At 44.0% G+C, this 26,730-nt stretch overlaps 1 protein-coding gene across 1 annotated transcript in view; it reads left to right on the top strand.

Annotated features, from left to right (window-relative positions):
• Positions 1-26,730, top strand: part of LOC147668236 (lipolysis-stimulated lipoprotein receptor-like) — a 119,151-nt gene that overhangs the window by 66,026 nt on the left and 26,395 nt on the right. The window contains exon 4 of the mRNA XM_086948678.1: positions 10,358-10,414. Coding sequence (XP_086804804.1) covers positions 10,358-10,414 — 57 coding nt within the window. The remainder of the gene's footprint in view (positions 1-10,357; positions 10,415-26,730) is intronic.

Below are 26,730 nucleotides of genomic sequence, written 5' to 3'. Positions count from 1 at the left end.
CGCACGCCCGCTCGGACCCGCGCGCGCCCCCGCTCGGACCTGCGCCCGCTCGGACCTGCGCCCGCTCGGACCCGCTGTCAAAATTTGGTCTTATTGACTAGTATTATTTCACCATATACTCCCCTAAACCCACACAATTCCTTGCACCACCCTTTCCGGGCCACTGTTATTTTTGGTCCTTTGTAAAATTGTTGAACCTATATATGACTACATTAAATTGTGAACCATGGATTGTTTCTTGATTCTATGTGATTAGTTAACATTGAATCTTAATTATTTTCTTCTATCGTTTGTTCTCCAATTGAAAATACAATTTTGTCTTTTCTTTCCTTTGATGGTTACACACTGGGACCACTTATAATTGTACCACTAGCAACCCAGGTCTCAGTGACTATTTTGGGTCTACCCCCCTTTTCTGTACCACTTTATGAGCAGGTGCATGCCTGCGAGGTATCATATTAGAGATACTATACTACATCATGGTTGAAAGCGAGTTACTTTCATATACCGAAGAATACATTAACCAACTCCTGCGGGATCAAACTAACACCATTCTGTCTGCCAGTACACCCACTATTGATGTGACGCTTAATGACAAAGTTGCCCGTCTCGAACAACTCGAGAAAAAACTAGTGCGCATCATACTGCATGGACATCTGCTATCACAATATTTGCAGGCCAATATCTTTCCAGTTGGCCTTTAAATCCGCATTGAACCTGCAATCTTTATAGATGTACCCACGTTTCGCGAAGGCTTCAGCTTTGTTGCCAACAACTGCTCCTGGCACTGGATGGTGCTGGGAGTAGAGACTGTGGCAGAGCAGGTGCAAGTACTATCTAGAGAAATTACTACCTTGAGAGCAGAAATACTTGGAAATTCTGCTCTAATGCCAAGGACGCCCTACAACAACTTGACTCAACCCTCAAAGATTTTGAGTTAACCACACAAACACGCAAACTTGAGAAACTAGCACGTGACATCAGTGCATACGACAAGAAGAGTACATACCCATAGGTCTCTGAGGAATATTACACACCAGACACCCAAGGTCGTTATACGAATAGGGGAAGTCAACTATCGAGGTCGAAGGAACTACACAACCTTCTCCGATTCATCCTATAGCTCTGAAGGAGAAAGTGCACAGGCGGGCCCTAGCACGGGATACAGGAATCTAGAATACGGTCCCCAACATTACGGCCCCCCACAGTACGGCCTTCCACAACAAGGTCCCCCTGCTTTTTTAGGATCAGGTGGATGGAGACCCCCGCGGGGCCACGCCAATCTTTGGCCACGAGGCCAACAACGCGGACAGCAATCACCCAACGCGAATTGGGATACCGGACGGGGCAGGGGCCCCAAGCAAGTCCGTTTCCAGCCGGAACAACACTGGGAAATCTCCACACGGAAGAAGGTTTATCGGTGGTGAGTCCAGTAGCCAACCCAGTGATTAACATCTCCTCCTATCAATTGAAGGATGAAGAACTACGCATCCTGAGCAGAGGGTTATCTTTTGTCCCGACTGCATTTCCCTACAAATTTTCAATTAAGTCGGAGCTGCACAAATGTTTTCAAAAAATACGACTTCGATATTTCTTCAGGAACTCGATCTCCCAACCGAAGAACTCATACACTGGCTTGAGACCTCCTTCCACCTTAGTGCCTCCTAGACAAGCCATGTCTAGTAGGATCCTGGCAAATGAAAGCATAGTATTGAGAGACGTTTGAAAGCTCCTAGATACCCCGAGATTTACTAAATACATCATTAGTAAGACCGAGAACACAGCCATTAACTCACTCCGGCACAACAAGAATGTGATCATCAAGCCCGCCGACAAAGGCGGAGCAATTGTCCTGCAGTACAGGATGAGCTATCAACAGGAGATTTTACTCCAGCTGAATGATGGTGTGAGCTACAAAAAACTTAATTCGAACCCCACAAAAGAGCTAGCCCAGGACATTTTATCGGTGACACAGGATGGTGAGGAACAAGGCTTTCTGAGTGAACATGAGTACCAATTTTTGAATCAGAAATACCCACGTCTACCAACGATATATACACTCCCAAAGATACACAAAGACCTTAACAACCCCCCAGGATGCCCTATTGTGTCCGGATGCAGATCCATTCTTGAGCCTTTATGCAGGTACATCGACTTTTTTCTAAAACAGATTGCCGAAAGTACACCAACGTATCTCCGTGACACTATGCAAACCATAAACCTGGTAGACGGCCAGCCTTTTGATACCACCAAACAGTTACTGGCTACATGCGTTATTATCTCGCTGTATACCAGCATCCCTCAACAATCTGCATTGGATGTCATGGAACAAGTCCTTAACCAAAGACCGGCCCCATGCGCGATACCTACGAAGTTCATCATTACCCTCCTACAAATCGCTACGATGCGGAACTTTTGTCTTTCAAGGAACCTTTTACCTGCAGACGAAAGGAGTGGCGATGGGTGCTACTTTTGCCCCAGATTTGGCCATAATATATATGGTTTATTTCGAACGCACCCATGTGCTCAGCCCTGTTAATCCCTTTGTAACTCAGTTGAATCTTTGGAGGCGTTACATAGATGATATTCTCATCATCTGGACGGAAACTGATGTGGAACTAAGAAACTTTCATACATGGCTTAATCAATGCAGTTCTGATATCCAATTTACTATACAATCTGACCCACATAAAATGGCCTTTCTTGATATCACCATTTATGCTGAGAATGCCTGCTTAAACACCACACTGTATCGGAAGTCAGCTTACCGAAATTCACTCTAACAGTACACCAGTCACCACCCCGTGGGCTCAGACAATCTCCTCTTCGGGCAGTTTCTCAGGACCAGGATGAACTGCTCCAACAAAGACAACTTTATGAAGGAATCGGAGGACCTCATCAACCACCTGATTGATCATGGTTACCCGAGGAGACTAGTCAAAAGGGCTCGGAAACTAGCATGGTTCAATCCCTGTGAGACCCTCCTACAACCCAAGGCATGTGATGACATTACCAACCTGAGAATGATCTGTATATAGACTTTCTGCACCTGTAGCAATGCTATTAAAAAAGTTGGTAATAAACATTGGAATTTGGTATCTGAAGACATAGACCAACCAGCCCCTCCCATGCATTCATTCAAGAAAGCCAAAAGTGTCCGTGACCATGTAGTTCGATACTATCTGGACATTCCGGACCAGCCATCAATACAATCCATGTGGGACCTTCCACCGATCCAGGGGCATCATCGTTTTGGAAGCTGCAAAGCATGTGGAATGACTATGCAAACTAAGGACCTAGAGTACAAACATCTTAGGGTTAAACTCAAGCCATTTACCAACTGCAATACTGAAGCAGTAATTTACTAGATCCTCTGTCCATGCGATCTGGTATATATCGGCCAAACCCAACAAAAAGTCAAGGCCAGAATATTACAGCACTGCAGTAGGATCCGCTGTGAAGTTCCTGGCGCACCCCTTGTGAAACACTTCAAGGCTAAGGGCCATCTAATTCACTACGCTGGCTTTTTCTTGAAAAAGCTACCCTGGGGCCCCGGGGTGGTGATTTTCGGACTATACTTAACGTTGGGGAGTCCAAGTGGATATCCTTTTTTGACTCGGTTGAGAATGGCCTTAACGAACTTGACAGCAGCCAAGCCCAACTACCCATGCTGTGATTCCGTACGGGCTTTTTCTCCACACTATCTGGACAGTAGAAATGTATTCCTGTCGTTTTAGACTCTGTCCTGAGGTCTTTTTTTCTCCCATTCTCAAAAAAAATTCTATTATTCTTTCAATTTTCTCCACAGTGCTATTTTTTAACACACCTATGCCCTCCTGTGGTGAGAGGCTCTGATGTTTTAATCACTTCTTCAAACATTGGAAGAATGATGATGAATGCGCCACTAGGTTGCCCCTTCGCCCGCCAGTGTTGAGAGGCGCGGGCTACTGTGAGTGGACTCATCCAAAAATGTTATTTATCATTATTATTTTTTGTGCCCCTGACTGAAAGATATCTGGTGTGGTCATTTCGCCCTCTTGCATTGAGAGGCGCTGACCTGTTGTGTCTTGCAATTATGATTGACGCTCTGTGCTAGAACGAACCAGCATGTATGTGTGTCCCATAAGTACCTGCTCACCCTTTACTTGTGTCCGCATTCGTTATTAACATTGTTCCATGTCAGGGTTTTAGTATGAGTTTCCAGGCAACACGTTAACCCTACTTTCTGTTGATTGGTCTCCATGGGAACATGTCCGATTTTAGCGGCATTCGTTCCTTTTCCTTGACGCACGCTCACGCCCCGCCCAGCGTTAGCGTCTACTTTACCTTTGTTTTCGAGCTAGTCCTTTGACACGACGTGACCGACTTTACCGCGGCCGTGATGCGGCGTTATTGGTAAGGGAATGGCATTCACCCCCCTTTTCCCCGCTCCCCCCACTCTATGAGCAGCCTGATCACCTGCTGCTATGCTACAGTGAATGGCATTTCGTTTTAATTACTCCTTTTAGAACGCGAGCCTCGACCTGTTCAGGCGGCAAACCCTTTGCACATGCTTGCATTGGATGCAGATTAATTCTGTAAGTATCTAACAGGTTGTTTGTAATAGTTCACGGTTTCTTTCACTCCGGACCACTGGGCAATTGAACCTTGGCCCGTTCCGCGCCAGTCGTGCACCTCTGGTGGGCCTTCATCATTGTGCTGGTTAAGCATGGCACTTTCTTTTCATGAGCCGTAGCTTACAGACAGTAATTCTAATATATTTCCTTCTGGCATATTTTCTCTGTAATTCTTCACTCCTCCCATATTGTTAGATCACTACTGATGTACCCGCGTCCATATGAAACGGCCAATCACTGTCGTCAGTGCAGGCTTGATAAGTTGCACCCTGACCAGCTCCCATTTTATGTCACAAGGCACATATACAGTCGAGCATGGTTTTCATCTTTTTAAGCATGTGTTGTCTCAGTCTCTCTGGCTAACTAAGTGTTAGTTTTACCCTCGCAGGTTTTGTTTTTGTTTTGCTTCACGCCGTCCCGCCCCTGGAGGCGCCTTTCATTTTGATGATATCCGGGATTTAGACCGATATATCAAGTGAGTTTGATTTATGCTCCACACCGAATTCTTATACCCCTATGTGCACCTTATAATTGCTAAATTCGGAGTACTTTTTGAATTTTTGCTCTTATTATTACGTTTTAGAACCTATTTTATTGTCATTGTCTCGCTTGGAGCCTCGGGCCCAAAAACTCACCATGAAGTCCTAGAGCTGTGATGACAAGTAGGTCACAGTAATTATAATTTTCTGCTGCGTATGCTTTATTGACTATTCTTTAGGTCTTAAAATTATACTTACTCTGTGCCCCTCCACCCCACCCCCGCAGGTACCCTGCCCCCACAGTGTTTGTCCTGATGAAGACCCCAGCCTAAGGTTTTCACCGTTTCCTAGAATCAGAGGGGTCGAAACGTCGACTATCTTCCACCTTGCCCACCAACAAACCATATTGTTATATTGATTTAAATGGTTATTTTTTGAGGCTTTTTGTATTAAATGTTGAATGACATTAATGTATTGAGCGTGGCTGAATTTACAAGCCAACAAGCATCTTAATGTTTGTCAAAATATGGTCTTATTGACTAGTATTATTTCACCATATGCTCCCCTAAACCCACACAATTCCTTGCACCACCCCTTCCCGGGGCACTGTTTTTGGTCCTTGGTAAAATTGTTGAACCTATATATGACTACATTAAATTGTGAACCATGGATTGTTTCTTGATTCTATGTGATTAGTTAACATTGAGTCTTAATTATTTTCTTCTAACGTTTGTTCTCCAATTGAAAATTAATTTTTGTCTTTTCTTTCCTTTGATGGTTTCACACTGGGACCACTTATAATTGTACCACTTGCAACCCAAGTCCCAGTGACTATTTTGGGTCTACCCCCCTTTTCTGTACCACTGCTTGCCTGCTCAGGCACGTGTACGCCCACTCTGGCACTCGCTCGCGCCCCCGCCCCCACTCTGGCACGCGCTCGCGCCCCCACTCTGGCTCGTGCCCCCACTCTGGCACGCGCTCGCGCCCCCACTCTGGCACGCGCCTCCGCCCCCACTCTGGCACGCGCCTCCGCCCCCACTCTGGCACGCGCCTCCGCCCCCACTCTGGCACGCGCCTCCGCCCCCACTCTGGCACGCGCCTCCGCCCCCACTCTGGCACGCGCCTCCGCCCCCACTCTGGCACGCGCCTCCGCCCCCACTCTGGCACGCGCCTCCGCCCCCACTCTGGCACGCGCCTCCGCCCCCACTCTGGCACGCGCCTCCGCCCCCACTCTGGCACGCGCCTCCGCCCCCACTCTGGCACGCGCCTCCGCCCCCACTCTGGCACGCGCCTCCGCCCCCACTCTGGCACGCGCCTCCGCCCCCACTCTGGCACGCGCCTCCGCCCCCACTCTGGCACGCGCCTCCGCCCCCACTCTGGCACGCGCCTCCGCCCCCACTCTGGCACGCGCCTCCGCCCCCACTCTGGCACTCGCTCGCGCAGGTTAAGTGATACAGTTGGGAAACAAAATTTTAAAAGCCTTAGAAATTCAATGAGAGAAGCAAAGGTTACAGGGAATTAATAGACTTAGATTTCACTGATACAAAACCAGGGATATTCAGCAGTTAGCTGAACTAACTATAACCTATACCACTGCAATACACTGCTTATGACTACACATATTACATTACTCATGACATGGTCATTGACATCACTGATGACCTCTCAAACGACAACGTTGCTAATAACTTTATCGCTGTTTCACGAATCTCCACTCACCTTTCAGAAAAAGTGTTCTTTTTTGCCTGGTTTGTGCATGGAAGGTTTCAGCGATATTCGTCAAACGTTGGCTGTGAAAAGTGGGCATCCCAAAACGCATTTTCTCTGTTTGTTTTACCAGAGGAACTTTAGACTCCGCAATAGCCTAAATCTCTGAACTAATTTACTACATTTGACAGAAAGCTAGATCTTAGTAAAGAAAGAGTGCTTTGTGTGTTTTGGTGTTAATCTGTTAAGTAGTTTTTTGAGCAATTTAAGCTCAAAAACTTTGTATATCTAGAGACATGAAGCCGCAGTGGACAGACAGATCTCAACTGAGATCAGATTCACTGCCACCACCACAACCGAGACAATGTGGCAGACTTTTTAGGACTTCGATCGGCCTCGAGTCCTAAAAAAATAATAAAAAAAACAAGGGAGCATGGTAGGTATATCCTCATCCCTCGGGGGTTCCTAGAGAAACCCCGCCTGGGGCCCAAAGGGTTTTTTTTTATTCAAATTTGCAAATACTTAGTAAAATTACTGCATGTTTCCTTTAATAGATTCCACCATCACCCTCCTGTTGTGCAGTGTCGGGGGGGGGGGGGGTGGAGAGAGGTGTGGGGTATGTTTTGGGGTGGGCGTGCAGCTCCCTCCCCCATGCCTCTAAGAGGCCCAATGGACCCCTTTCCCTGAGGGCTGATAAGTTGGAGGGCGGGTGTGGGGTGTGTGGCCCCACACCCCAGGAGAGGTCCCGGGGACCCCATCACCTGGAGCAGCTTTTGTATTAAAGGGAAGGGGGTCTGCGTGGTCCCCTTTCCAGAGCCTCCAGGAGGCACCAGGGACCCAATCTCCTGGCAATGATATCTTAAATAGAGGGGGGGGGGGGGTCATGCGGCCTCCCTCCCTGGGCCAGGAGTGCCCCTGGGAATCCCATTCACTGAGGCCATATTGCCATTGAAGGGCAGAAGGGCCGCTCCTCTCTGAGTTATGCTATGGCCCGGGGACCCTATTCCCCTGGGCCGGCTCGGTAACAGTGTCCTGGAGTCCCAAACCCCCTGGACACCATCTATTTGTTCTCCTACGGGGCGATAGCACAAAGCTGCTCCCGCCTGGTGGGAGAACAAAGCATTTCCCAAAAAGCTTTGAATTTCTTCAGCCCAGTGCGAGCAAAATACAACTGCTTCTGTGGAGTTGGAGCAATGCTGACTCGTGCTGCCCTGCTCTGGGTGCAAGCAGGGGAGCCGGCAGGTCTGTTGGGGCTCAAGTCCTCCACCTCCCCCGTGGAATTTGTCATTGTGTGCCCCAGATAAGCACTAGGGCACCTCATTAAAAAGAAAAGCAGTTTTGGTGGACACCGGTTTATGCCACATAAAGAAATCATGCGGGCTCCAGCAGGAGCAAGAATCCCACGGCAGACCCCAGTGTGGGATTCACTGAGGGATGCACTGGGGCACCCATGTTAAAAGAAATAAAAATGGAATAAAGTTTTGGGGTGCCACATGTGGGCACTGGACTTGTAAACCTATGATGCCGGCAATAGCAGGGAGTCAGCTGGACCACTGGGGCCTTAGGTCCCCCCCCAACCCCCCCACCCCCCCCCTCATGGCCCCTTTAATAAAATACAGTGAGTGCCCCGGTGGAACAGTATTGAAAGGTGCAAAAAGTGAATAATAACTGACCGGCCACAGATGCTCATTTATTTTTCACTGCTCCTTCAAGGAGCACCCCATAATGACCTGGAAAGGCTATTTACATATGTGTTTTTGACAACGTCCCTAGACGGGGCAAGGACATCACCAATTTTATTTTTTACGGTTGTGTTAGGGCTGATAAACAGTCCGCCAGCAACACTAGTAAAAAGAACGATAAGTATCCTGAGTCTTTGAAACCATGACCCCAGGAGCCCTTACTAAATTTTTAAAGCCTTTCCTAGGCTGGAGCTTTTGCTATACAGCTGGGACTGCATTGTCACTTAGGGGATGACTTATGTGTTGCAGATGTATCACATAAAATATAAGGCCTTTATGTTGTTATTTTTACCATTGCATTTTATGGGGTGTAAAATTTTAAAAGGTAGTAGAGATATATCTGTTTGAAGTTTTTTTTTCTTAAAGAAAAAAACAACTATTTATAAATTTCTCACCCCCTTAATGTAATAATGAAAACTGTGTGGAAGAATTAGTCACAGACCTGTAGTTCAAAAATACTTTATTGAATTTTTTTAAGGCCATTACTGAAATATGCATTAGATTAAAATTATTGATCATTTACGGAAAAAGATGATGGGTTTGATTTATATATAGGAGAGGGAAGGCTTGGCTGCCTGCGGGTCTTGGCCATTGGGCCTCGCTTCTTGCCAACCCTCCTCCCTCTGCCGCACATGGCCAAAGGCCCTGTGCAGCGTGATGTTGGCGGCATGCGTTGGTTGGCGGCATGCTGGGGTTGGCGGCATGCTGGGGTTGGCGGCATGCAGGGGTTGGCGGGCATGCAGGGGTTGGCGGGCATGCAGGGGGTTGTCTGCAGGGCCTGGCCCAAAGGCCCTGCTCAGCCTGGAGTTGACAGCATGCGGGGGTTGGCTACAATTCTTTGGTTTAAGACTACGCCCTGCAGACAACCCCCTGATGCGCATGACTGGAGGCTGTGTGCCGTAGGGGGTTGGATTTACGCATGGTAATGAAATATTGCTGTAGATAATTTTAAAAAAAATCGAAATTAACTGAAAAAAAGCAAAGGTTAACTTAACATTATAGTTCGGTGAACTGTTCAGTAACAACTTAATGTTTTAAAATGCATTAATTGCTCAAACGTCTGAATGGATTTACACCAAAATACAAAAGCACTCTTTCTAGACCAAGATCTAGCTATCTACCAAATTTGATGTATATCTGTTCAAAGGTTTAGGCGAGGAAATGGATAGCAAACCAGGATTTTGGGACCACCATTTTTTTCAGCCCCTGCTCGACGGATCACCTTGAAACATTCCATGCACAAATTAGGCAAAAAAGAGTGACAACTCTTATTTTAGTCCGAAATCACTATAGAGCGATTTTATGTTTTGGCCTTTGGTGGCAGAATGACATACGAGTTCAAAACAAATTCTTGACCCGTCTTGAACAGAACCAGTTGTTGAATGAATTAGACAAATTCTCTTCAAAGACTTCAGCATTCATGTGCTTTAAAATAAATTGGCTTGAGGTTGCCTCTGACCATAGCTGAAACTTTGTAGCTCTCATAATTAAGTCACCTTGCATTAAATATGTAAAACAAAATATGCTTTTGTTGTAGTCCTTCTTTCTTCATTATATCACCTAAGTTATTTCCCAGTAGCTTTCCCCATAATTGACAACTTCTTATAATCTATACACTCCACTCAACATTAATTTTGTAGATCACGTGTGGCTGCTCCCAACTTGCTGCCTTCTTAGTTTCCACTTAGACATTTTTTGTTGAGATTTTCGCTTGAAAGAGTTTTATCAATTTAAAAACTTTAATTAAAAGAAAAAGCAACTCTCGACTTTTCTCAGCCTCGTTTTGGTAACTTTTGTTTCCTTTTGTCCCTAGGTAGATCACCAGTGGTCTCTGAACTTTTACCAGGCTTTCAGATAGTTAACATGGAAGGTAATATTGGCCTTGTGTTCTTCCATGTCAGTATTGGGGTGAAATAATAATTCGACCCACTGAGCTCCCAGTAGTGCTAGGTGTGGTCGATTTTCTTTAATAGATTGCTTGTTATTTATGTGCCAAGAATGTAAGCAAGATTGTAGTTAGTAGTTGTCCTAAAACAGAATTTTATTTATTGCATCTACTTACTTGGCTTAGGTGACAGCCTTCCTTTTACATAATGCTTGTAGAGATCACCCACTTGCTGTGTGCCATTAGAAAAGAATGGTAGCTACCTTAAAATACCAAATGGTTACTTGCGGAATCTACTGAAACATTTCACTGTTTAGACCTGGCCCTGATAGACATCAGCAAGACAACATAGTGACCATTGTGGCTATTGTCCAAGCGGCCTGATGCTTATCTTTTAAATTAAGTTTCAAATATTTGAACATCTGTTTTTTCTATTTAGAGTTTCATAAGGTGTAAAGTTTGTATGCACTTGGCTATGGTGCACTTAACGAGTTTGGTACTTATCCCTCCAGCTAAACTTCTGTCCTTACCCCATACCATACATTCACACCCAGCAAGCATTGCACAAACAGCCTAATAGAGGCACGACAAGTTGGAGCACATCTGTTGCATCTACCATATAAGCCCCCAACCCCCTAAAACCACAAACTAATCCCCAGTAAACTTCTGTCCTTAGCCCATCCCATACATTTACACCCAGCAAGCATTGCACAAACACCCTAACGGAGACACTGGAAGTTGGAGCGAATTTCAGTTGCATCTGCTCAAATGAGCCCCCAACCCCCTAAAACGATAAACTAATCCCAGTACACCATTCCAGGTTCTTCAGTTCACATTCACTCAAAGAAAACTTTCAGATTTAGCCGACCAAATCACACTTTGCAACATAAACTTACTCTTCATCACAGAAACAAAAATCCCAGTCACCTTAGACGTTGGCTCATTGCTGACAACTGCACAATTACACAATAGCAGCACACTCTCAAAACTGGTTGCACCCATGCTGCTGTTCACAAAACCAATTTGCACTTCTCCCAGCACCGTCCTTCTTTTTCCTTAGCCTAACCATAACCCCAATCATACGCCTTCTTGGTTAACGTGTCAGTCCTACAACAAAAGCAGTGCTTCATCACAAACTAACAACTTTTATCCACTGCTAATGTTATTAACTCCATCAAACTTATTAGTGACTTCAAGGCAATTCAGATTTATGCCTCATTCCTTCATGAACCTTATATCAGTACAACTCCACTCATTTCACCACATCCACACACTCCAAAAGCAGCAAGCTGAAGTATTTCATGTCTGCTCTTCCTTTCTTAATTTGACAAAACACATCCCCTAGATTGCTCTGACCACCAGACACGTCCCTTCATAACAAATTCCTCCACAAAGATCATTCCTAACCTACTTGGCATTCTTACCAATACCGTTAATGCTAACCCTCCTCCTACCACCTGCAGCATGGATTGTCTAACCTGCATGCTCAGTAACCCTCTCACTCGCCTCTCCCTTACTTGATAAAATCACACATCACACCCTCTTCATTTGGTGCACTCTGCAGTTAAATGTCAACTGATATAAATCGCCACTTGACCGAACCATATTCCACTAAATTTTACAACTAGAACTTCACTCCCAAAGATAACGAGCATCTCAAAATCATCCACTTGTCCAATAAAAAAAGCAATGTACTGCTAAGAGCTGTTCTAGCACTATTTCAATATCAATTCATCCCATATGTAATACAGAAATTCACTAGTATTAACATGCTTCATCAACCTATTCAAGTAGTTTAGGATATAATTTACATCGCAGACATGCACCCTGAAAAACCTTTGATCCTCCTTACACAATCCTATTTTTACACTTATTCCCACCCATATAATCAATGTGCTGGCCATTGTTATACACTTTGAGCGCAAAACAATAGGATGGTGATATCCCCCCCCCCCCCCCCCCGACACTTATCCGATCTCTCAAGTAAATTAAAATACGAACATTACCCCTCCCAAAAACCTAGCTTGCCTTCCGTGGACTATCAAACTACTGCATTATCATGCCCCACTGCTTCCTATGGTATACCTTGGAAGGGAGTCCACAGTCTGTTCCAGAAACGCCTTTCAAGCTATTACAATTGTACCAATCTATGTTCTGCCAGAGATGATCCACAAACACAGCAAATATCCAGTTGGTAATGATTATCCAAATATTTTGGATAACGTTGCCCTTGCTGACTAGTATTCCTCAACCTGTCGGTGGCTTGTGACACAGTTCCGTACAACACCTTGTTACAGAGCCCATTACACACTATCTGACTCCCTACCATCAAGGGGTCCGAGGGAACGAGAGGGATGTATGGGCTGTATACGTTTGCACCCTTCCACATCTGATAAACACCACAATAAAATTAGGGGTGTGCTTTATTTGCATAGTCGCGCTATGCAAAGCTCTGCGAAACTGTAAAAAATCTCCGCGAGCACACCTGTTCCGCGAGCACGCTGAATTGATTGTTCCGCCCGTTCTCAGTGCTTTTTTCCTGTTCGCGAATGCTGTTTGCATGCTTGGGGAGAAATATCTCGCTAATACGCATTTTGAAAGCACGAACAAGCAAAAAATTCAGCGTATCGCAGAATTTTTGGCAATTCTGCGTTCTCTGCGGAACGCGAAATTACCCAAATTCCGCGAGCGGAACGGAATTTACTGCCCAGGCCTAAATAAAGTGAGTCTTGTTTGCTTTTTGCGATGTTGCTACGGAGCCCCTTAGCATGCATAGGCTTTACTGATATGGTTCTCTTCCTTCTCAAACAAAAATCAGTTTAATTCAGCCAGGTCCCACTTCTCACTGTCATCTTCTGCTTCCACAGGACTTGAAGCTTGCTTCTTTGTTATGCAGTATTTATATGGAGTCACAGTGGTTACAACAACATGATTTCACTCTAAACAATTGTGACACCAATTGCAACTGTACCTCAGAATGCCTTTGGCCACTAATGTCCACAATCTCTGATCATATAAGCTGGTTCAAGTGCTCCCCATGCAATGCATCTGGTACAGGCAGTACAAAGTAATCCTTAAATGCACTGTTTGTAGCTGAAGTCTTGATGTGCAGCCTGTGCTGCATAGCCTTTTGCGCTACAGTTTTGTTCTTGAGAACTCATTGGAATGCAGAAAGTTTTACTTTATGAGAATGACTGGCTGCTGAGTTTATATGGAGAAGTGCTAAACAGCTGCCAGTAAACAGCTCCTGGTCCTCACTTTTAAATACCTTCTCCCACAAGGGGCAGGAGCTTGAAATAACAGTATCTGAAAGTGGAGTTGTATATTGCTCACAAGCCTGTTTCTTTCCTCCCCAGGCAGTTTATTATGGTACAGGTAGTACAACAAAGCTCTTTCTCATTGTTAGTTGTCGCTTGAGTCTGAACTCTCAGCTATTGCTGAGATCACGATCCAACACCATTCAAACAGCGGTGACCACTGTTGGGTCGAGCCTGGGCAGTGCATGTGCTGCTCTGCGAGGCATTCTGTATAAGAGTGTGGAAATAAAGCCCTGCCCACTCTCCGCCCATATTTTTCATTGGCTTGTCATTGTCCGTCGTAAATGCTGGCTTCTGATTCATTAATGGGCTTGTTAGTCCCTCCTTAGTACTGCCTTGTCTTCATTTGTAATCTTCCATGAAGAATGGCCCCTTTACTTCTATTGTCACACGGTATGTTTATTTTAGTCTGTAAGCACTATTTTCTTTAATGAGTTGCTGGTTCTGAAGTAACTACGTGCACCATGCCATGCGTGCTTCCTCTTTCAAAGCAGCCTAGAACAATCGCGGCCGCTGCTTTACAATGAAATAGGTCTTGCTAACTGCAAGACCTATTTCAAGAGTTTGAGTTATTGCCATTATAAATGACAATAGCTTAAACTCTCGCAAATGCGAGACCTGTTGCATTACAAGTATTTTTTTGTAGAAGCGCCCCATTCGACGCTTTAACTTTAATGTTGGCCACGTTCCTTTTTTTACATGCAGCTTGTCTAAAGAAACGGGCGCAGCCGCTATTAAAGTGAGACCGCGTCATGGGGCACTTTTTTACAAAAAAAGCATGTTTCTCAAATTGACAAACAGATTCTTTATTTTTTGTGTAAAAGCGACACATACAGCGCTTTCACTTTAATGGCGGTCGCGCCCCTTTCTTTAGACGTGGCTCGTCTAAAGAAAGGGGCGTGGCTGACAGCTTGAAAGTGTGGCATGGGGCACTTTTCCAAAAATTGCATTTGCAATGCAGTAGGTCTTGCGTTTGCGAGAGTTTAAGCTATTGGCATTGTCATTTACAATGGCAATAGCTCAAACTCTCGTAAATGTGAGTCCTATTGTATTGGAAATGCTTATTTTCTTAAACAGAGTGTGCTTTTATGAGATCCCTTCTGTCCCTCAAAAAAAGGGAAGAAAGCCCAGGCAACATGGTTCCAGCTGAGTGTACGGTACAAAAAAACATCTTCTGCTCTTTGATTCTGAATCCATGCTCCCACATTGATTGGTGCAAACTAATGTTATCTGCTCTCCCTCTAACCCCTCTGACGACACTAAATTCTGCTTTTACTATTGTGGGCCGTCCTATTACAACCAGCAAGCAATTTGACCTTACCATCTCTATTCTAAAATTTCAGTAGTCCCACTTTTTCACAATACATTCACTACAAAGCATGACCTTCCAAACATGTTAATAATACATAGTTAACAATGTCAACATCACTGGCATTGTTTATAAAACAACTAGGTCAAAGGTGCTTCCCTTGAAATCCTAAAACATATGCTGCATGCAGAGCTAAGCTTTGTCTTATTCTCCACAGTTGTGCGATAAACCCCTCCTGCACGTAAGGTTTGCGTCTTCCCTTCCAGTACTTCCAAAACGTGTGATTTCATCCCCTCCCTTCATCTTTCCTATCCATACCTTGTTGTAACATGCTTATTATGCTTATAAACATATCTGCATCCACTCTGCAGGTCATGTATTCTTATTGGCATGTGCAGAACTATGCTGCAAATCTGTGCCAGATCAAGACTCAATTATTCTATTACAAAAAAAAAATGTTGATGCTTTCAAAAGAATGAAAACAATATTCTCTAGTATTGGGGTGTCTTTCATAGATTCACATGCCTCAATCATTCCCTGTCGTCGGAGTGGGAGTTCCACGGTACATAAAAAAGCAATAATATGCCTATAGAAAAACCAAAACCTTGGTAATAACTAACCAGGAAGTAAAGTAGCCCTAAGCTACAGTGAACAGAACTTCCACACTCATGACTATCCTAGTCATATTGTTAGTCCAAACTGCAGCCACTCAGGCGTCAGCACCCACCAGAATGTTCTCCTCAGAGACTCAGGTTCTCAGATTTTCTACTGCACGTCGTGTGAAGGGAGTCCCCCTGAGCTCTGCTCAGTTCCTACTTACTTTGGCTGTTTTTTTTGCCTTCTAAAGATGTCTACTTCTAAATCCCTTTTTAGGGCTCGTGATTCTTGTGGAAATCTAAGGCTGTTTAAACAGGATCCTCACAAGAAATGCATATATTGTCTGTATCCAGATCATGAGGTAAAGGAGTGTAAAATCTGCAGAACCTTTCCTCAGAAAACCCTCAGGGACAGAGAGGGTCGTCTTCTCCTGTGGCTCCAGAAGATAAAGGATCAGGATAACACCGTTTCTGAGGTAGGGAGCATAGCCTCAGGGTCTTCTACTCCCAGTCAAGAGGAAGAACCTTTTATCGAGGAAGAGACAACAACAAGAGCAAGTGAGAAATGCATCCTGCCACCACTTCTACCCAACCTAAAGCAAATTGGAGGAAGAATATCCCTATACTTCTCAAAGTGGTCCAACATTACTACGGACCGATGGGTCCTGGACGTGGTATCCAGGGGTCACATTCTAGAATTCGTCAAAGCCCCTCCAAATTCTCCCCCGAGAGGTCCACCACCAGCTCATCTCAAGGAGCTGTTCTCCCAAATATATTCCATGATTCGGAAAGGAGCAATCGAAAAGGTACTTCAACATCAAAGAGGAAAAGGCTTTTATTCGAGATTTTTCCTGATTCGCACGAAGTCGGGAGTAGCGCCCCATCCTCAACCTGCGTGCCCTCAACAAATACCTCAAATTATCCTTCAGGATGTTAATGCTTCAAGAAATCCTCCAGTTTCTTTCAGAAGGGGATCACATGGCAACACTCTACCTTCAGGACGCATACTTCCATGTGCCCATTTTTCCCAAACACCGGATGTTTTTACGGTTCAGAGTGGCTGGCAGGGACTACGTTCAGCCCCCAGAGTTTTTACAAAGATGTTAGCTCCGGTGGCAGCCCACCTGCGATTGGAAGGAATTCAAATGTATCCATATTTGGACGACTGCCTTATCAAGGCCAGTTCTTTCTTCACAGCAAGAACTCACGTTCAAAGATGTCTGTCACTACTTCAGAGCCTGGGTTTCTCGGTGAATTTCGAAAAGACTCCATCCCAGAGAAAGTCTTTCTTGGGAGCGACGCTGGACATAAAGCTCGCCCAAGTTTTCATTTCAAGAGAAAGGCAGTTAAAGATTCACAAGATGGCTTCTACATTACTACCAAGAAAGTGTGTTTCTGTTCGCAAGTGCAAGTCTTTCCTAGGGATGATCTTGTCCTGTATTCCTCCCATCCCCAACTGTCGCCTAAGGATGAGGCCCTTGCAAGAGGAACTCAGTCTTCAGTGGGTACAGGTAGTAGGATCATTCGAAGACGTTATCAACCTAACCCCTCGGATGAGGAACTCCATTCAATGGTGGATGCAAAAGTGCAACCTACAGGTGGGATGTGCATTCCTGACAGAGGTGCCCAGATTCATCGTGACCACAGATGCTTCTCTGGAGGGCTGGGGCGCCCACCTCCAGGGAATGACAATCAGTGGCAAATGGAACATACAGCAGAAAAAATGGCACATAAACCTCCTAGAGTCACGAGCTATTTTTCTCGCCCTGAAACCCTTTCAAGCAATTTTAGAGGGTTCTACGGTTCTAATTCGAACAGACAACACAACCAGCATGCATTACCTGAACAAACATGGAGGCACAAGGTCGGCCCGATTATCCCATCAAGCACAAGAGATTTGAAATTGGGCCATGGATCACAACATCAATCTGTCGGCAGTCCATGCCCCAGGGGTTGCCAATGTACTAGCGGACTCCCTCAGCAGGTCTGCTGCATGCAATCATGAATGGGAGCTACATCATCCAACCCTGGATCAAATATTCCAAGAGTGGGGTCCCCCCGACCTGGATTTGTTTGTTGACGAATCAGAACCGGAAATGCCCACGCTTTGCAAGCTGGATTCACCACAGGAACTCATGCGAGGATGCCCTTTTGAGGAACTGGTGTCTGATATTTGCATACGCTTTTCCGCCGATTCCTCTAATCCCCAAGGTCATCAGGAAGATGAGGAGACAACCATGTAGTCTAATTCTGATTGCTGCAAGGTGGCCCCGACAATATTGGTTCACCGATCTTCTCCTCCTCTCGGAGTGCAGGCCAATACAGCTGCCTCGAATACCGAATCTCCTGACAATTCAAGAGGGCCAAGTGTACCATCCGGACCCAGTTTCCTTGAAATTATCAGCTTGGCTCCTCAACACAATGAATTCGCCCACTTAGACATTCCTCAAGATTGTCAAGAAGTTCTCGCTAATGCTAGAGCGCCATCAACGATTAAGACCTACAAACTCAAATGGAAGCGTTTCTGTGCCTGGTGTCAAGCTGTTGATCTGCATCCCATTCATGCTAGACCAGAGCAAATCTTGCCTTAATTTCTGCATTTGGCTAGATTGGGTTGGCACATTCAACCCTAAAAGTATTTCTGGCAGCCATTTCCAGATTCCGTCAGGACGGATCAAACTCTGTTTTCTTCAAGAATAATCCAGCAATTTTTTAAAGGTCTATTTCGTATGTTTCCTCAGATTCGACGACCACCTCCATCTTGGCATTTGAATGTGGTGCTAGCCCAACTCGTGCGTCACCCCTTTGAACCTATCCGTAAGATTGATCTCAAGTTTCTTAATTGGAAGGTCTCTTTGCTATTGGCTTTAACATCAGCTAGAAGGGTCAGTGACATTCAAGCATTCACTTCAAAACCGCCTTTCTTGCAATTTACCTCAGATTCTGTGGTGCTACGTACCAATCCTAGGTACATGCCCAAGGTTCCATCGGATTTTCACCTAAATGAGCCGGTGATCCTAAAGACATTTTTTCCAAATCCACAATAACCAGCTGAAAGAGCTTTACACTCTTTAGACATCAGGAGATGTCTCAGGTTCTATCTTCAATGAACGGCAACTGTTCGCAAAACAGACCAACTGTTTGTGGCCTATGGAAGACTGCGCCAAGGCTGCGCGGTATCCAAGCAGACTATAGCCAGATGGGTCTCTTCAGCAATTGGACTCTGTCATCAACTGGCAGGAAGACCCTTGCAGTCCTTACCAAGAGCGCATTCTACAAGGGCGGTATCCTCTTCCACCGCTCTATTCGCTGGTGTGCCTCTTCTGCAAATCTGCAGGGCTTCAATGTGGTCCAGCAGGCACACTTTTACAAGACACTACTGTCTGGAATCAGCAAGTGATGCAGATGCTTCGGTAGGAAGAGCAGTTCTTCGCAATCTTTTCAAATAAGGTGAGCCTCTGTTCTCTCTCCTCCTCTATGCTCTTGTTTAGACGCTTCTAACATGTTGTTGGTTATTGCCTTGCATGCATATCTGCTGTAAACTGTAAGCGTCTTACAAGCATGTTTTTTCTTGTACTGCTATCTACTCTGATTCAGGCATGTGAATCTATGAAAGACTCCCCAATACTGGAGAAGAACAATAGTTACTTACCTGTAATCTGTGGTTCTCCAGTATTGGACACATGCACCCGCCCACCTCCCCTCAGAGGCTTCCTCAGGCAATTACTGTGTTCCACTCCTGTGCGAGGAAAATCTGAGAGCCTGAGTCTCTGAGGAGAACATTCTGGTGGGTGCTGTCGCCTGATTGGCTGCAGTTTGGACTAACAAAATGACTACGATAGTCATGATTGTCATGATTGTGGAAGTTCTGTACACTGTAGCTTAGGGCTACTTTACTTCCTGGTTTGTTATTACCAAGGTTTTGGTTTTTCTATAGGCATATTATTGCTTTTTTATGTACCGTGGGACTCCCACTCCAACGACGGGGAATGATTGAGGCATGTGAATCTATGAAAGACACCAATACTGAAGAACGACAGATTACAGGTAAGTAACTATTGTTCTTATGATCTATTAGTGATAATATGGAATGAGAAACAATGTTCTGACTGTACTTTTTCAGATGGCCATGTGGCAATATTCAGTTCTTCCAGAAGAAAACACATTCCATATCTGTCTGGTGAGGAGCTGCCAATGGGGCTAATCGCAACAAGGAGACTGGCACTTTTTCCTTGATTCCTAGTCTAGTGCCGTAAGGCACCCTAGTTCAGTTTGTGAAACTTGGGATACAGTGTTCAGAGTCTGTGTCTTAGAGGGTAATTGGAATGGGGTGTATTGGGTTCTCTAAAGGATAATTCTTGTCAGAATAAGAATTATAAGAAAAATGAATTGCAGTACAGTAAGAACCTTCCAATATTAATTTATTTGTGCAGAGATCTTCAACAAAAATTAATTTATTTCCTATATCTATAATCCCAATCGATTAAATATACAACCATGTGAAATTAAGAACAATGGCTCAGATATAAGTGGTAATTGTAACCAAGATGTTCCAGGTACAGCATGCACCACATTGATATAGCATAAACCTAGTCCTGATTACATTCAAACTGATCTCATGTCCATATCCATGCAAATGGGTTTGTGTGGATTAACACGTTTTGGCATTTAGCTGCCATTTGAGGGGTACCTTTATTATCACAGCTGTTAAGACTTAAAAAAAAAAAAAGGAAGTAGACCATGAATCTTTAAGAACAAAGCTTTTGTAAGGTGTATGAAAGAGGACAGGTCGTTATGTTGGCGATTCCTTACATTTTTGTTTTGACCGGGAATGGAGAAGCAGTATTGCACTGAAAACATCCCACACTCTAAGATTATTTAGGTCTACATTAGATTCACCACCAACTAGCAGCCAGGAAGATTTTCAAGGGCCAACCTCGTGCTGGTCAAAACAACTAAGGTAATAACAGTTTGACTTGCTTTTTCTTAATACAGTTGTAGAAATACCATACACAATCAATGAAGGGTAGCTTCTAGATACTCAGTTGACCAGAAGTTGATGGAAAGCTAGTAGAAGTTTTACTCTTAAGATTTATTGAATCCTATAAATAGTTTAGCCATTGTGATGAAGGACTCCGAACTGCAGGCAGAGGATTAGAATGTGTTGATGCACTTTACTTTGTGGATATATCCCTCAGATTAGATTTTTTGTCTTCAATGCAGAAGCTTCATTCGACTCTGTCTTCAGCACTAGCGTCTCTCTGCACAGCTGGAACGTTTAACAGCCAAGTGGCTTAGTGCAAAGTGAAGGTATTCTTTCAGCCCCAAGAGCTTTAACATATGGGGATTGTTCTATTTAAGACTGAAATATTTCAAGGCAGGTAAACTAGGAGCTAGATGATGACTTTAGCGGGGGTAATGAGTATTGTGATCTCTCCATTGTTTACATGGACCCTTTGATGGTTTCTACCCATTGGACCCTCTAACAATCCTTCAGATGACTTGCAAGATTTTAAAGTCACTCAACTAGATGTACTGTTGCCTATTACATAAGTGTCTCCTCTAGATGACCCTTTATCAATATCTGATATGATGCCATTTTGTTTTGGCAATATCAGATTTCCTGGCGACAGTTTAAGTTGCAAGAATGCTTCTTGTTTTGGAGACACTAATCATCTTCTGCACTTAAGGGTTTGTGCCTCGGGTCAGGGGATTGTTTCCGTTTTTTCTTTTCTTGGCACTGTCTTCTATGAAGTGTTTTTAGAAATATTTTTAACGACATACATGGTTCCCTAAACACTATGATGGTTTCTCCTGCTGGCTCTCGTGGTAGCAGTTGTGTACAACTTTCTGCAGAATGAAGGTTTATGTACTCGGGCTTATGGGAAGCCACAAACCAGATGTACTGAAGAAAAAAATGTCTTCTTTACGACGGCTGTTACCCTAAGAGCAGTACATACCCTGTTTGTTTAAAGAAATCTTCATTTCACTAGAAGGGATACGATTGCAAGTAATTTTTTTAATTCCTACTTTATTAGAAGGGTATAGAGGCTGAAGCTCTGCTTATTGAGGGCCATGTAATATCGAACCAATTCATTTGGGCATCAGTAGATGTGGTTAATTTAGCAGCTAACTCATCAGAGAATCATAAGTCATAAAAACCAGCAGATCCATAAAATCGCCTGGAAATACCTCAAATGTCACATGGTGGATTTAAACACCCCTGACAAAAACCATGATACAAAAAAGCAAATCTTATAACTAGATGAAAATTGGAGATATAATAAAGCAGGCCATACTTGTACAAAGCCGATAGACAAAAATAACAGGCTTATATACTAGCGGCATAGTTTGGCAAATTTAGGGCGAAACAAACTATTTGTAAAGTGTCAAGTGCAGCAACCATTTCACATGCGCAAATTGGAGGCTCCGAGGGTCTATGCCATCCTTTTAACAGCTGAGGGAACAGATTCAAATGTAAATACGACATTAGACGTCTGTGTAAAATTGGCATATCTAATGTCAAATACAGTTCTAATTTGCGAATTGATTTTTCCTTAAAATAATGGGAACAGGAGTTTTTGGACAACATACATTACACCCTTTTTTCACTTTAGGGCGGAATGCCGCCTTGTTCCACACATCTGTTTTACTAATTTGCTCAGGGTCAGAAAAAAAGGTTGGGTCTATCAATATCACCCAAAATACTTTTGACATAATGCAACCATGGAATAGGATTATCTTTCTATTAAACTGCAAATAATTTTTCAGCTAGACAGAAAACCACAGAAGTAGGAGTTGAATTTGTATACATTCAGAATAAATCCTTCCCCCATTGGTACACTCTGGGATATCCTCCGAATCCTCCTAAAAAATTGGTTTGCGGTACTTGAATAAGATGACGAGGCTTGTACCCCCAAATTTCAACCCAAATGAAACTGAGACAGACTTTGCTCTATAAATATTCAATATTGATTTCACATGTATATGGCCAAGGTGCCTGTCAAAGGCATCAATACTATGAGCAACCCTGTTAAAGGATTAAACATGGGTACTCATCACTGGGTCCCAATTAATTTTACTGTCCAGCTAGATGCCTAGATAACATTTATTGGTGTTACCAATATGCGTCTATTGTTCGTGAAAGATTGTTTTAACAATTTTTTGACCTAGCACCATGGTGTATGATGTGAAAAGTTTGAATACATAAAAACAATCTAGACCGAGTTACTGGCAATTAGCTGTGCACACAATAAATACAGTGTTGTCGGCATATAATAATTTGGGACCTGGCCTATTGTTAACCATCAGGACGTTCTTGCACTTGGCCACTTAAAATCTCTCAAGCTGATTAATATATAGTATAAAAAAAAAGCAAAGGGGGAAAAATACAGCCCTGACTGACTCCTCTCCCCAGTTGAAAGTACAACGTGCAATGCGATACTCTCCTCCTTTTTAGAGACTCCTAATCTCCTCCACCGAACCCAGACCGGCTTTCGCCCTCTTCAGGGAACAGAAACTGCCAGGATCTCGGTTGTAGAGGAAGCTAGGAAAGTAGTGGACTCGGGCTGCTCGACCTCATTGCAGCTTTTGATACCGTGAACCATCAGATCCTAATTCAAAGGCTTCACGACCTAGGCATCTCTGGATCCGCGCTGGCATGGTTCCAGTCATTCATTGAGAATAGGTCCTTCCAAGTCTTCCACATCGAAGCTATCTCCAAGAGAACCCCTCTCCGCTGTGGAGTTCCACAGGGCTCTTCATTGAGCCCTACTCTTTTTAACACCTACACTGGCACTCTAGCTGAGGCAGTTCTTCCTTTTGGAATCCATATCGTCACGTACGCTGACGATACGCAATTAGTGATTGGACTCAACAAACCTGATAGTAACTCTCCAAATCCTCACAAGTGCCTCCAAGAGAGAGCCTCTTGGATGAGGGACTCCTTTTTGAAACTTAACGGGAAAAAGAGCGAAATCATGGTCTTGGGAAATCGCTCGCCACTCAATGTGAAAGATATTTGGCCTACCGTCTTAGGTCCTGCCCCCTCGCCTAAACCCCAGCTCAAAATCCAGGGTGTCTGGTTGGACCAAGACCCGTCCTTCAAACTTCAAGCTAGGAAGACAGCCGCCACTTGTTTTGGCATTCTTCAAACTGCTCGTAAAATTCTTCCCATCCTACAGTTTGGGGCTAGGAAAATCATGGTACAAGCCCTTGTCTTGTCCAGGTTGGACTATGCCAATGCGATGTATCTGGGGTCCCCGCTGGCCACCATTGCCAGGCTACAAACCACCCAGAATAGGGCTGCCCGATTACTGCTCAATGTTCCCAAAATCCAATCGTCCAGACCAGCTCTTAAGGCTCTACATTGGCTTCCTATCCAGGAGCGCATTAATTTTAAATCACTATGCATTGCCCATAAATCCTTCCATAATATAGGCCCTGCCATCCTCAAGAACATCGTACAGCGGTATGAGCCTAATAGAGCCATCCGTTCCAAATCATTAACCCTGGCATCCTAAAATTAAAAAAGCCAGAACTGGAGGCCGACTATTCTCTCTAAATGACGCAAAACTGTGGAACTCTTCCACTCCTTCTTCGGGCCGAACCCAATCATCTTTCCTTCCGCAGATCTCTCAAGATGTGGCTATTGCTGTAAATCCCGCAAACCATCTGCCCTGGTTTCTACAAGCGCTGGGATGCCTTCGGGTAGTCATGCGCTATATAAATACCATTTCAACTCAATTCAATTCCCCATTGGGGCCAAATCTTACGAAGTCCTCCAACTAACAGCAAATTAGATTTAATGGGTTTACATTGGCATTCCAATGAATTTGGGTTGCAGGCTGCAGACATGGGTCTGAATCTTTCCATATAGTCTCTAAGGTCCAGTGAATGCAAACAAACGGATTGTATGATCAGTAAGGCTGTAGCCAAGATGGCCACCAGCTTGGACGCAGTTTTGTGGCTCAGTAGGAAGTTAACTTTGCCACTGCATGACCATAGTCATGGTAGACACTTTGCTTCCAAAACATTTTTGTATCAGATTCTGATAGTAAAGGAATGAGGTAGATCTCAGTTTTCTCTACCTCCTGCTGCCAAGGCAATTCACAATAAACAATGACCCTTCATTGTGCATGCTATCCACTGGGGAGGCTGGGTGCAATTTTGTTTTTTCGATGAGGAGAAAGAACTACAATGTATACGTGCTAGAGATTCTGTGCCTGAGTCCCTCATTCGCTCTGCACTACTCTTTAGATACATCACTCTGGCTGGTGCATTGCCTACTTCAGTGTCTCTCCTAGCTACTGTAGAAAGTTGAAACTGTACTATTACAGGATATTATCTAAAAGCTTCTTTACATCAGAGACCGAGTGTACTCCAAATACTTTCTGGTAGAAAAATAATACATAACTGAGAGACCTATGTTAGATCTCATTATTTTATACACACCCCTTGCAGCTATGTTCAGAAGTGTAGCCTGGCAAACACACTACCCTTCTTCCTCAGCAGATAGCAATTTGTTGTCCCTCTGAACCTCAAAGGCATATGTTCACATCCGCGTTCTCATTGTCATAGGAAATGGCTTTCTTTTGTAGTGAGAAGAGGGACTTGCACATAAAATTCAATGTACTTCTCTTTGTACCTAGATCATTCATCAGATGCCCGGCCCATATAGTAGCCCAATTCTTTGCATCAGGGCATTAGGATTTATCTAGATCTTATGTCTGTTTGCTTATTGCTCCATCAGAGGAATATTTACTTGCAAATACCGACATGTTAACTTTACATTTTGAATTTAGAGAAGTCCATGTTGATTCCTCAGCAAGAAGTTCAATTTATGGGTGCAATTCTGAACCCTCTACAAATTAAAGCTTCTAGTTTTCAAAAAGTTTCTATTTTACTGGGGAGGGGCCATAGAGCCACTCTTACAGGTTTTATGGTTCTTTTCCTGATTTCGCATGTGTGCCTGCATTTGATGCCTTTGAGAAATACCTCCAGACTGAACTGTTCTGACAACTCCATGAACAAGTTTAATGTTTTTCTCCAAAAGCACTCAATAACCATTGACCAATCCATGCCCTTGTATATCAAGAGTTTGTTAGTGGGTGTTGCAGTTGGAAGTAAAAGGGCCTGTGAAGGCATAGATGGCTTAGCACATTAAGTAGAATCAGTTGTGGACTAGGAAGCCAGTGCAACTTTTCCTGAATTTGAGTGATGATGACATTTTGCAAAGCTTTTTGAACAGGTGCATGATGACGTTTCCCTATTTTCACTCCAGGCAGGTTAAAATGCAGAGCATTGTTATAATAAGAGTAAAATACATGTTCTGGCCACAGATGCATCAAAGATGTGGATGAAAGGAACACTTTACTTATTGACTGCAGTTGGAGAAGGAGCATACCAGCAAGATTTATTAGCCTGTAGAGCAAGTCTTGATCTGTAATAAAATCTTTTTTTATTTGGTTTTCAACTTTTGCAACTGAGCCTGGTAGATTTCCTATGTAATTTGGGCAAAGATTAATGGGTTTGGTGGAGAGATCTTGGCCAATAATTAGAACATTTGCCTTTTCTTCATCCAGTTGTAGAAATACCAAACACAACCAATGGTACTCAGTTGACCAGAAGTTGATGGTTTGCTGGTTCAATCTGATGGAGTGTTCTCAGTGTATGAGACTGAGCAAAACCCACTGATCAGTGGTTCTGCTGCTGAGGCTTTAACTAGATATTATACTAAAAATGTAATCAAGAAGAGCCCTGGGGCACTCCACCTGAAAGCTGGTTGTCAACATACTGAAAATAAGGTACTGCTGCTCAAATCAAATTGAGTTAAGCCTACCAAATAAAAATGAAGTACACCATTGTAGGCCGGGCCTAAGAAAAATGTGAGGCAGTTGATCAGTAACTCATGGTTGGGCATTTCAAATGCAGTGGAGAGGTATAAGTGACTAATGCCTACCAGCTCTCCACATTGCTGCATTGCACTTAGTACCAGTGAGGTATGTCAGCATTTGCAATATATGGCCTAGTATCAGTCTAGCAGGATTCTTATAGCTGACTATAGCACACTTGTGTGGT

This window comes from Lissotriton vulgaris, unplaced genomic scaffold, assembly GCF_964263255.1.
Source record: "Lissotriton vulgaris unplaced genomic scaffold, aLisVul1.2 SCAFFOLD_361, whole genome shotgun sequence".
NCBI lineage: Eukaryota > Metazoa > Chordata > Amphibia > Caudata > Salamandridae > Lissotriton > Lissotriton vulgaris.
This window is presented reverse-complemented; position numbering and strand designations above follow the sequence as displayed.